Source organism: Gastrolobium bilobum, unplaced genomic scaffold, assembly GCF_033153095.1.
Source record: "Gastrolobium bilobum isolate Gb01-03AN ecotype WA unplaced genomic scaffold, APGP_CSIRO_Gbil_v1 utg9238, whole genome shotgun sequence".
Classification (NCBI taxonomy): Eukaryota; Viridiplantae; Streptophyta; class Magnoliopsida; order Fabales; family Fabaceae; genus Gastrolobium; species Gastrolobium bilobum.
Window position 1 is genome coordinate 89,292 of NW_026895853.1, and position 12,546 is coordinate 101,837.

Below are 12,546 nucleotides of genomic sequence, written 5' to 3' on the forward strand. Positions count from 1 at the left end.
GGCTATCAACGTTTTCAGAGCCTCGCCGCGCATCCCAACGTTTTCCTCATTTTCTTTGCTTCTCTTCTTCGTTAGGTACTCCTCCTCCTACTCTCTCTCTCTCTCTCTCTCATTTTTTTCTTCCGCCATGTGAATTCTCATTCACGTTTTCGATGAGCTTTGCTAGAAATTAATCACCTCCAAAGTTCTGAGGATTAGCTTTCGATTACTTTTACGACGATTCCGTGATCTAATAGGTATGGTGACACGATAATTAGTATTCATTTGTGAGAAATTGTTCGTTTCCGATTATGTAGGAATTAATGGCGCCACTGCTGTGGATCTAGCCCTTTTTGAAATGTAGTAGAATCGTCGTCTCAGTTTCTACTTTCTTTACTAACGATTGACGAGCATGAAGGAAATCTTAGATTTATGCGGAAGCGGTTTAGGACCTAGTACATTGGTATGCTTACCGAATCATCTTTGTTTCACAATTACCTCTCGGTGCGCAGGTGTCGTGTAGAATCTTCCCTTGTAGGATTCCTCTTCACGAACAGCTCACCTTAGCGCCGCAGCACGAACAACCTCCTTGAAGCTGGACTGTGGCAGATCTTCCAGACTATCTCTCGAGGAGGATGACATGGTTGTGTGGGCAACCGTTCAGATGATGAACGTCTGCCTCTTGGGGTTTGTTTCTGATGATCTATTCACTTGGAGGCACAAGAGGAGAAAACCATGAATATATACGCTTAGGTCTTAGACATAACTCAACCCTAAGCCTCATGGGCTCAAGTTTCACTGAAGCCCAATAGGACTTTAGTGACCAAAAGAGCATATATCCAACAATCTCCCACTTGCTCTTTAAGATACAAACTTGAGTTCGTAAACCCAAGACCATGTAGCCCATAAGCTATCATCATCTGATAATATACCTCATCCCTTGTCTCGAGCTAGCCTGGGGACCTACCATTTGTCATTGATCAAGGCTCCTGATAATCTTTACAAGATTATCTAATTCGGTGCTACTCCACTAAAAACCCGAACGTAAACTCCAAGATTAATGACCTTTATAACATTAATATGCATTGCCCCTTTATAGAATGTCTATAATTCATTGATTAGTTTTCTGTAACCCAATCAATTATTTATTCCCTTGACTTTGATAATTTCTCTAATGGATTACATGCACTGGCCAGTGTCTTTAATATCCAAGTACCGAAATATATCAAGGGGACATTTCCTATAAATTCCTTGTTGTTTATCTCATAAATACTGATAATCAAATAATCTCACTCCCAAAACACCGAGTTATTGGCCATCAAAAGATCGGACCTCACCCGTTGGTAAATCAAAGAATGAAAACTATTTGATTACCTATTTATAATAAACTCAGGATTAAGAGCAATCACATAACTATAGTTAACTGGAGATTTGATACCTTATGACAGAAAAACAACCTTAATCAAATCTCTCCTTGATCCTTTCAATGTGAATGTTAATTCACACCAATATTTTACAATGATTCGGACAAAATCACTTCATAAAATATTGCAGCCTGAATGAAGTGCCCAACTTTATTTAATGGCTGTGACTCCATTCATCAATTGTGAGATCCTATGATCATGTCCTCCATGAACGTATCCATATGATCATATACTCCACAATTTGATCCGGACCTTTATGTTTGTAAATAGTGCGCAAAATAAATAAATAAAACCTTATTTATGAAATTCAGAAAATTATTTTTTTGTTTCATCGTCTTACTCCAAGAGCACAATGAAACCAATAACTCCCACTTGCTTAATGCAAGTCTGGGATCCTCCTAAGACCCAAAGAAGTAACATGCCTCTCGAACACAAGTTCAGGCAAACTCTTAGTAACTGGGTCTGCAAGATCCACCTCTAATGCTATCTGAGTTTAGTGAAAAACTCATAGCTCGAGGTTGATTTTCTTGAGTCAATATCCACTTGAAATAACTGAATTTTTGAAAACTCAGCTTTTCAAGACTCCCAACCAGCATATAATCTCTCGTTCTCCAAAGATACTTGAGTACATGCTTAACAATAATCTAGTATTCCTCTAGGTTCAAAATGGTACTATCTCACTACTCCCACTGCGTGACAGATGTCTGGTTTAACGCCCAACATGATATGCGTGAGTCTACCTTTGCCAAAGCATAAGATATCTTGCTTATGCATTCTTCCTTCTTAGAAGTCTTTAGTCACTCCTTAGGAAGATGAATTTCACATCTGAGAATTATAATTCTTCTCTTAGAATTCTCATGTTGAATTTTGGGTTTTGTCATGTAAGTAGCCTGAGGTGATGCCAACAACTTATTCTTCCGGTCTCATAAGAGTTTTATACCAAGAATATAATTGGCTTCCCCAGTACTTCCATACCAAAACACTAACTTAGCCAACTCTTTATGCTTGATATTACCTCCACATTGTTTCTAATAAGGAGCATATCATCTACATAAAGTACCAGAAAAGCTACTGTCTTCCGTTGTATCCTTTACATACAAATACACATCATTCATCAAGGTTCTCTCAAAATCAAAATTTTGATAACCTGATCAAAACTGATGTTTCAAGACCTGGATGCTTGCTTAAGTCTATGAAATAGACTTTCACAACTTGCATACCGTGTGTTCCTACTCATTTGCTATAAACCCTTTTGGTTGTTGTATGTAGATATCCTGACATCCAACTCCCAAAATGAAATCTCATAATTGAGACTTATAGCAACTAAGAGAATCTGGATAGACTCAAGCATGGCGTCTGGCAAAAAATGCCTCCAAGCTAGCTTTGAAGGTTTTCACCTTTCTGTCCATCCTCTCTTTGCCTTTTATGTCCACATGCACCTTGTGGGTTTTACCCCTCTTGGTGTATTTACTAGGACCGAACGGAGTTGAAATACAAGTATTTCATCTCATTGTTCATAGCGTGAGCAACACTTGATCAACAACATCTTCTAGTGTATTATCGTAACTAGTAGGATCAATATCACTCAACAAGAGACAACTTGAGAGTTAACAAGGTTCTCTCCTACTACGAATGTACTGCACTAGACCTTGTGTATTTATAGGTAAAACAAATAGTGGGTCAAATGATGGATCTTCAATTTCTTGAGGATCCGATTATCCTTGATATTGTTCCTTTACATGTGATACTAATATTTCTACTAGTTTCACTTATATATTATCATGTTGAATTTCCAATCATGGTTCTCTTGTTTGTTCACTTAGAGATATCTATCCCCTCTTGAACAATCAAGGGAACAATGGATGAAGCTTCTAGAGATTCTGGAAATTCTTGATCTGAGATAAATCTCATCAAGAATAACCTAACTTAAGAGCTTATAATTTCTTATCTAGTCCTCCTTTAAGAAAATCATGTGAGTGCTCACTTAGATTATCTTGTCCTTAAGACTAAATAAGAAATCATCCCTAGTTCTCTTAGGGTAGCCAAAAGATATGCACACTTCCATACAAGATTCCATCTCATTTGACTGCTGTTGTAGGACGTGTGTCGTAGCACCCTAAATTCGAATATGGTTTGATCTGGGCTTGCACCCTTTCCATAATTCTTTAGGTGTCTTTACAACAAACTTTGACGGAACCAAGTTAAGAAGGTACATTTCCTTCTCTTAGGCATCTCCCTTGAACAACATTGACAAAGATGAATAACTGAACATGATCTTCACCAAGTCTAGAAATGTTTGATTTTTGCATACTGCAACTTCATTCAACTAATGCGTTCTTAGAGTTGACAGTTACGAAAACTATCCCCTCTTAAATCAGGTAAGACCTGAACTTACCAGACAGGTAGCCAACACTTTAGTCAGACCAAAGTGTTTTTGATTTGAACACCTACATGTTTTTCTGCCTCAGACTTAAACCTCTTGGAAATTTCCAGAAGCTTTAGACTTATGGCGCACTTGGTTCATCTGTCCCAATCCAGAGTAAACATTCATATAATGAAGTACTCATCACCTCTTATGGTCTGAACGCTAAGTGGTCCACATACATTAGTATGTACCAGTTCCAGTTGAATAGTTGCGCAAACCTTTTTGGCCCTTGTAGGATTGCTTGGCCACTTTACCTTCCAAATAGGACTAACATGTAGCTGTTAGTTAAAAGATTCTTGAACTTTCAGTATCTCTTTTAACTAAAACATATTTTCTACTTGAGATAATGTGACTCAATCACAAAGGCCAAAGTTATGTTTCATTTGAAACTTTTATTTCTTTGGTGAAAATCCTTGTTCATCATCCTTTCCATTCAACATAACAAATTTAAAAAGGTTATAGGACATAGGTAATAAAGACTATTTAAACAATGTACCAGAACAAACAAGACGAAGATGAACTTCGAAATGTAACTGAGGAATCAATTGCATTGTCAACCCATGTTTTAACCAAAACAACTAACAAAAATTGAATTCCTCTTGAAATCTAGAACAAATAAACAGTCACCCAAAACCATAGTCTTATAAATAACTTGTCTTACTGCAAATGCAGACACAAGTTCCCATTTTCAAGCTTAAAATATCTATGTCCATTGCTGACAGGTATGCCATGTTTGAACTACTACAAAGAGTAACAAACATAATCAGTGATTCCTGAATCAATAATTCATTCACTGATCAGGCCTTGATATGCCCATGTCTGGTTCTTTTCATCACCTCTGGGCAATTTTTCTTTCAGTGTCCCTTTAGTCTGTACTTGAAGAACTTGCCTTGCGGCTTCTTCATAGCAACTGGTTTGACAACTGATAACCAAGTCATTTTGTTCTTGTTACCACCCTTGGGTTTCCCTTTGGATTTAACAAGACTCTTAGCAAAACCTGCACCGACTGCATTCTGTCTAGCAGAGCTGCTAGACGCAGCAAACATGTCATTAAGAGTCTGAAGCATTTTTACTCCACTCTTAATCATGTACACTTGCTTCTGCAAGTATTTGGAAAGACTGACAATAATATAGCAACGAACTACCATATCTGCCCTTTCTCAATCTGAGAAATGCATCTTAGTTTCCTTAAACGCTTTCTCTGCAGGTTGCTATGGCCCTCACATTGTCAGGACAAATTTTAGCTTCCATGTTTTAGAACAATATCAAAGATTTGCTTTTCACTTATTCATAGTTGGTACCATCTAGAGGTTTTCGACTCAAAATCATTTCTAAGATATTTTCTGAAAAACATATAAAGCACACAATTACAGACGAATGCAATAAACAAACGAAATGCAAGTAGATTCTCATAACTACTCTTGTTTATTGTTAACAATCCTTCAGTTTATCTTTACAAGGCTTACGATGGGCAAGTCACTTGTAAAAACCAAAATTGTTATTTGGGCCTTCAGTGCCATTGCCAGAGCCTCGATGGGAGGGTTAACAATTTTACCAAAGTTGAATGTAATTAACCATTGTTTAATTTCAAAATTATCCTTAGTGTCTAAGCATTGCCGACGATGGGCCGTACAATACTTTACTAAAATTTTGAAATTATTAAGATTTAATCTAGTGAAATCTGATTATCCTTATCCGATGGGGCTTCAGCGATAACCATTTCACTAATAAACCCACAAATGGAGCCCGCAGGTTTTAAAATTAATTAATTTTTAAAACCTTCACCCATTCAACATTTTTGTTTGAGAATTTTCATAAGCCCAGTCGAATTCATTGTTTAATTTCAAAATTATCTTTAATAACTTAGTATTATCGACGATGGGACGTACAATACTTTATTAAAATTTTGAAATTATTAAGGCCCAATAAAATCCAATCATGCTTATCCGTTGGGGCCTCACATGATTATTTTATTGATAGGCCCACAATGCGCCTGGAGGTTAAATTAATTTCTTAATTTAAATCTCCTCCCATAGATATTTAAGTCCAATCTAATAAAATCCAATCATGCTTATTCGATGGGACTTCACATGATTATTTTATTAATGGTCCTATAATGCGCTTGAAGGTTAAATTAATCTCTTAATTTAAATCTCCTTCCATTCAACATAAGCAACATTTTCTAATTTCCAAGAATTATTTAATTGAGAGTATCCTTTGTTTGATTTCAAAAACTATATAAGTAAGAGCGCCGATAAACGTGCACTAAGCTTAACATAATTTTGAAAGTATTAAGGTCCTGAAATCCGGTCACTTTACGTCAGCGTGTGCTCCAAACAATCATGATACATGAATGTTGTATGCAGCGTGTGTTATTCCATGACCATTTCAGAAAAACCCACAAATTACTCGCAAAATAAAAGAATTCTCTCAAGAAATTTTCTCTAATTATTTTTCTAGATTTAAATCATCCAAATAGCTGACTTAATTATTAATCTAGATTGCAACAATCATAATAATTATCATTTATGAGGATAATTTGAAATCAAAATAATTTCCATAACGATTATTTGTCTTGATGTTAATAATCCAAAATTAATTAATTCAATTATTAATCTAGATTTTTAATAAAAATCATAATAATTATTAATTAATTTCTTAGGATGATTTAAAATCAAAATAATCCTATAATAACTATCATACTAGTCGCTGAAGACATAATAGCTATTATGCTCATGCAATCATACAAGTTATGCAACAATATGGCACCACCTATTCTATATGGCATGTTATCGCAATAAAGCATGTTATCTATCATATAATTTATACCAATCAATAAAAGCATTAAATAATAAATCATAATTACTTTAATCCATGGCCTTCCTATTTTAAAGAAAATAAAATAAAATAAAATAAAATAATACAACTTTGGAATTCAACTTTCGCCTAGCCCATAGTATCTGTCTCAAGCCCCTTTAGGGTTTCATGGGCCCAAAAGCCCAAAGACCCAATCCTTTGGCGAGAAACCCTAGGACGCGAAAGAGGAACCCTAGCCGTCAGGTCTGCCGCGCCGTCACCCGAAGTCAAATCAGGCTGAAACTCCAGGGGAAGGACCGCCATGTAGAGACGAGTGCACCGCCGCCGGAACCACCCAAAAAGGTGGCCGGACGCTCTCTCACTCTCCCATTCTTTGCCGGAGAGTGGCGGCCACTCTCAGAATCTTGTGGAGGTGCGTGGAGGCGCGTGTAAACTCAGATGGCGTTAAGCCACCCACCGTTGCGTTCGTCTTTCCGTCCTCTTTCCAACCATATATAGATCGCCTCATTCCGAGATCGGGAAGACCTCGAAAAATCTCCGACAGTACTGACTGCGCATCTTACTCGCGGTTTCTCGATCTTGAACTTTTACAAAATATTGGAAAAATACACGGAAATTCCAAAAATAAACAAAAACAGCAAGGAGGAAACCTAATCATATGGGATTAGCCTCCTTGTTACAAATCGAGAAATACACGAGAGATCCTAACCATGGATTAAAGCATTTTTACCGATTAAAATTTAAACTTTTATGAAAATGAATTATAAAATACACATGCTAGATTCATACCATAATCCTAGAACCCTAGGTGCCACATTTCAAGAAGCAAAACTAATTACATGAATAGTGAAACTAGATTCACATACCAATGTACAGCCAAGGCTCTGATACCAATTGAAGGAAATCTTAGATTTATGCGGAAGCGGTTTAGGACCTAGTACATTGGTATGCTTACCGAATCATCCTTGTTTCACAATTACCTCTCGGTGCGCAGGTGTCGTGTAGAATCTTCCCTTGTAGGATTCCTCTTCACGAACAGCTCACCTTAGCGCCGCAGCACGAACAACCTCCTTGAAGCTAGACTGTGGCAGATCTTCCAGACTATCTCTCGAGGAGGATGAGATGGTTGTGTGGGCAACCGTTCAGATGATGAACGTCTGCCTCTTGGGGTTTGTTTCTGATGATCTATTCACCTTGGAGGCACAAGAGGAGAAAACCATGAATATATACGCTTAGGTCTTAGACATAACTCAACCCTAAGCCTCATCGGCTCAAGTTTCACTGAAGCCCAATAGGACTTTAGTGACCAAAAGAGCATATATCCAACAGAGCATTCAAATTTTCTTGAATTCCACCTGTCTTCTTCTTTTTCTGCTTGTTCTTTTATTTCATTAATGTTAATAATAAATCAAATCCTGTAGTCATCTTTGGGCGTTATTGTTGTATGTTCCATGAGTATTGGCGCGTAATCTTCGATCTGCAGTATTCCTCATTGTTGCTGTTCTGTGTGTTGAGAATATAGAATCTTCTTGTGTGACTTTATGTGATCTTTTTATGCTTGCAAATGTTTGGTACTTTACATCTTTAGTTACAAATACTTATAAGCAAACTTGTGTGTGGTTATAGAGCCATTCTTGTCTTGTTCAAGGAGAAAAGATATGGGCGTGCAGTTTTGCTTTTATTCACTACTGGTTTAGTCATAACTTCATCACTCACACTTTCTTGATGGCTTTTCTTCCATGTCACTGCAGATATGGATACTACTGCAGGTCAAAGTCTTTATCCATTGCACCGTTGTAAAACTCTTCACCTGGTTTGTGGCAACTTCATCCTTGAAGCAGATTCTTATTCTTTTTGTTTTCCCATGTAACGGGGCTTCAATTTCTTTTCCCTACTTGTGAAATGGAATCCTAAAGCTTTTACTCACCTATGATTCGTAACTTGTTATATTGACTGATGTTACTTACTTATCTCATTCTGACTGATATTATAAAATGAAATTTTAATGTAAACCCTGATGTTCAAGAAGATTAGGAAGTGCATGAAATTTAGATGATGTGGGACAAAATTCCATTATATTTTAAGGGTGAAATGAATCATCATATAACTATAGGGATTCGTAGCTTGTGTATTGGAGTATGTTGTGCTTTGGTTCTTGAGAAGATCATTTGCTTACTTTCAACAGTATTAAGGTCTTATCCAAGCTTGTATACAGGTTAGACATGCCCAAGGATTCCACAACGCATACTTGTCTGATGATCTTTTTGATGCAAACCTAACCCCTTTTGGCTGGAAGCAGGTAATTGCCAGTCAAATTGATTGCTGTCATTCAGGATAGACTTTGTGTTTTGCAGAATTCTTGAGGTGTTTACACTTAGGAAATGGAAACATGGTGCTATAAAGCACCCACAATGCGCAGGTCCAGGGAAGAGTTATACTCATTAGGTGGGTCTATAATAGGATGTCTTAGCTGATTACATGATTCAAACTTGAGACCTCCGGGTCGCATGGTGACAACACCAACCGTTTTGCCAAGGATTTTTGTAGAGATTGGTAGTGGTGTTATGCCTCCGTATTTTCATAATTTGTTTCTCTCATCAGAGAAATATGTGTCAACAGTGATTATCTCTTCTAGCATAGATCTATCTCTAGCTAGTTCTTTCCCTCTTTTTTCCTGGTTAATTTTTTGTTATTTAAACATCATGCGGGAATATTTGTGTCTCTATGACAGGTTGATAATCTGAGAGAACGTGTTAAGTTAAGCGGTCTTTCCAAAAGAATTGAACTAGTTATTGCTTCCCCCTTGTTAAGGTATAACTTCATGTGATTAAGTCCTGAGACTTTTACTAGCCTCACTTTTTCAAGATTTGTTTCTTCTTTTACTGTTTCCCATTAAAATTGCTTATCTGACCAATGTCTAAAAGTTTTATTGAAATATACCAGATAGGCTGATAGAGATACTTATAGGTGGTGTGAGTTGAAACAAGACATGTTATGACGTGAGGGTATATACATCTGGTAACTTAAAAGGTAACAATTGGACTTGAATGAACATACATAAAACAACAGAAATTGGATGTGATTTTTTAAAACTGAAATGTTTTACTGATTGTTCAAGGATGATGCAGCATATTTTATGACTCTTGACCAAAATCCAACAGAACACAAATATTCTCTGAATATCTGACGTTACTTTTTGAATTATATATTGTGCTTGCTAGTCTATTATGTAGATATATTTTTTATATGTCTAACATCTATTATTTATTGTCTTTCAAATACGAGTGCACTATGCTTCTTAATGAATGGTTTATAATTTCTTTTCAAATTCTGAAAAGCAAGAAAAACTGGAAATGATACATTTGTGAACAGATCACCCTACCCATATAGTTTTATTTTCAATAGGTGGGGTTTTTACTTATAATAAGTATTGATCTTGATTTGGAGTTAATCCTTTTAGTATACAGTAGGAATTTTTTAGACATAGTTTTGTGGAGTTGTACCGCTATTTGCACAGAATAAATGTTTTGTATATTAGTGAACAAACAAGAGTCTTTATTTAGCTTGGGGGGAGGAGCGTTATTATAAGTTAAAATATCTAATTATTGCATTGCAGGACCATGCAAACAGCAGTTGGAGTCTTTGGTGGTGAAGCATACTCTGATGGGATTAATGTACCTCCTCTGATGAATGACAATGTGGGAGATAGTGGTCGCCGTGCAATTTCTAGTCTGAATTCCCCACCATTTATAGCAGTAGAGCTTTGCCGAGAGCATGTGGTATATAATGATGATGATTTTTTAGATGATTCAATTAACTAATTGTATCAATCATTCCTTTGCTTTCTTTCATTCTCTTAGTTCCTATCTCTGACTTCTTCTTTTTTCCCCTCTTAAAAGCTTCAACAGGGCATAGCATCAGTTATTAGGAAATATACCAGATGAATTACTTAAATAACATGGCCATCTACCTTGCCATCTTGAAACCTGCTTTTCAGCTTATTTAGGAAACTGATGTCAGGTCTTGTCGCTCATTTGCTGTTTGTTTGCTTGTTGAATTCAATAAAATCATTACATCAGCTTCTTGAGGAGCTGCTGTAAGGTCATACTTGCCTGTCCCAACTTTAGCCCATTTTATTTTTGTTCCTTAATCCAATTCACTTCATTTTGTTATATCTTTAACCGAGTTTCCGGAGTCTTGTTAAATAGTCTGAAGTTCGTTGATTCACTGCAGGATGAGGACATGAGGTGTGTGGTGGGCTGTTGGCTCCTTCATATTGCTTTATGTTCTGACTGTATAGATTTTTCAAATATTCCCTTTTTATTTTATTGAACAATTGGTGGAGGTTACTGGTTTTCAGCTTTTACGTGGCCTACAAACTTATAGCTAGTGACTAGATTAGATTAGGTTATAATGAGCTGAAAGGAGTTTCAAAATTGTGCGTGTAGTATCTTTTACATCCTCTCCTGCTGTTTTTAATGTCCTTTGACATTTCATTTCATTAAGTTTTTCTGTAAGGCTTGCTTCCTTTTTCTTTTTCTTTTTGTAATCCAGGGGGTGCTTCCTTGTGATAAGAGAAGAAGCATAACCGAGTACAAAAAGATGTTTCCAGCAATTAATTTTTCACTGGTACGTGATCTATTTTGATTAGCTCATAATATGCACTAACAGCTGCTGCGACTAAGTTTGTTCTGACTGATGCATTTGTTGCTAAAAGATAATCGAAATTTGGTTAGATGGGATTCATGCTTGGTATAAATTGTGTTTAGATAGAAAGTGATGAAGACATTTTGTGGAAACCTGACATTAGAGAGAAGAATGAAGAAGTTGCTGCCAGGGGGCTGAAATTTTTGGAATGGTGAGTGTGATTAAATAATTTATGTTTCATGTCAATGACTACGAATAGTTGACAAGAATAATCTTATCATTGAAAAGTAGGGAGAGCCAAAGAGGTTTGAGCGTTCTGAATTGAAAGGTTCATATTACTAACCTGAATTTTTTTTTAAATTGGTTGGATAAGGTTGCCTTTTTTTACCACTTTGCACTTACTATGATAATGTCAAGACATTCAGACGATGCATGTGGTTGCACAATTTGATTTTTATTTTTCCAGTGTGCTGTGTTGTATTATGTATTGGTGGCTTCAAATTTTAAGAAGGCATTTTGACAAGCATTTGCCGCAATAGAACTTATGAACCTAAAGCCTATTAATGGATACGAACACATTCTAATCAAAAGTTTGGGACAAAGCTAATGTTGATGTTCATGTTTATCATGTTAAAATTTACAGGATGGTTCTCACCTACCATTTTGTGTAAAAATGATTAGGAAAATGATATCTCTTGTGGAACATATGGCTACAAGCCTATAGCCAAAGATCTGATATTTTCTTTTCACATTTCCTTAATTGTTCCAGGTTGTGGACGCGTAAAGAAAAGGAGATAGCTGTTGTTAGCCACGGCGGTTTTCTGCTTCATACCCTAAGTGCTTTTGGAAATGGTTGCCATCCAACTGTGAAGAGTGAAATCTGCACACCGTAAGTATTCCTCTGGGAGGATTGCCTTAACTTTTTTATGAACAAAAAGAATAATAATAATAAAGGCGCTTTTTGTTTTCTTTAAAAAAAAAATTATGTAATGAGTGTTGAAGGACCTTTGAATCCTCTAAGAAAAAATAAGAAATATAGAGGAGTTTAATTTTGATTCAGTTTCACTGTTAGAAAGTTTTACATTATTATCCAATGATATAATGTGATATCATTTAATGAATTTGACAGTACTTGAAATGTCAAACTCATTAAATAATCCAACAACTCATCATTGGTTAGCACTTTAAAACTTTTTTACATTATCAGTACATCTAAATTAAATTTAATATAAAAAGGAAAAAGAGCATGTCTTC

The 12,546-nt window shown here is 36.1% G+C and overlaps 1 protein-coding gene across 5 annotated transcripts in view; it reads left to right on the forward strand.

The window, feature by feature from the left end:
* The window catches only part of LOC133296423 (phosphoglycerate mutase-like protein 1), a 23,932-nt gene continuing 11,386 nt past the window's right edge, over window positions 1-12,546 (forward strand). For 3 of the 5 annotated variants that reach the window (XR_009749499.1, XM_061495406.1, XM_061495404.1), the window contains exons 1-8: window positions 1-75; window positions 8,397-8,458; window positions 8,861-8,944; window positions 9,377-9,456; window positions 10,262-10,424; window positions 11,200-11,274; window positions 11,415-11,503; window positions 12,062-12,181. Coding sequence is in view for 4 of the 5 variants with exons in the window: in XM_061495406.1 (XP_061351390.1) it covers window positions 8,399-8,458; window positions 8,861-8,944; window positions 9,377-9,456; window positions 10,262-10,424; window positions 11,200-11,274; window positions 11,415-11,503; window positions 12,062-12,181 (671 nt within the window). In the remaining variant the exon portion in view is untranslated. Of the gene's footprint in view, window positions 76-166; window positions 237-8,396; window positions 8,459-8,860; window positions 8,945-9,376; window positions 9,457-10,261; window positions 10,425-11,199; window positions 11,275-11,414; window positions 11,504-12,061; window positions 12,182-12,546 lie in introns of all 5 variants that reach the window. The other 2 variants (XM_061495405.1, XM_061495407.1) reach the window with 2 other exon arrangements.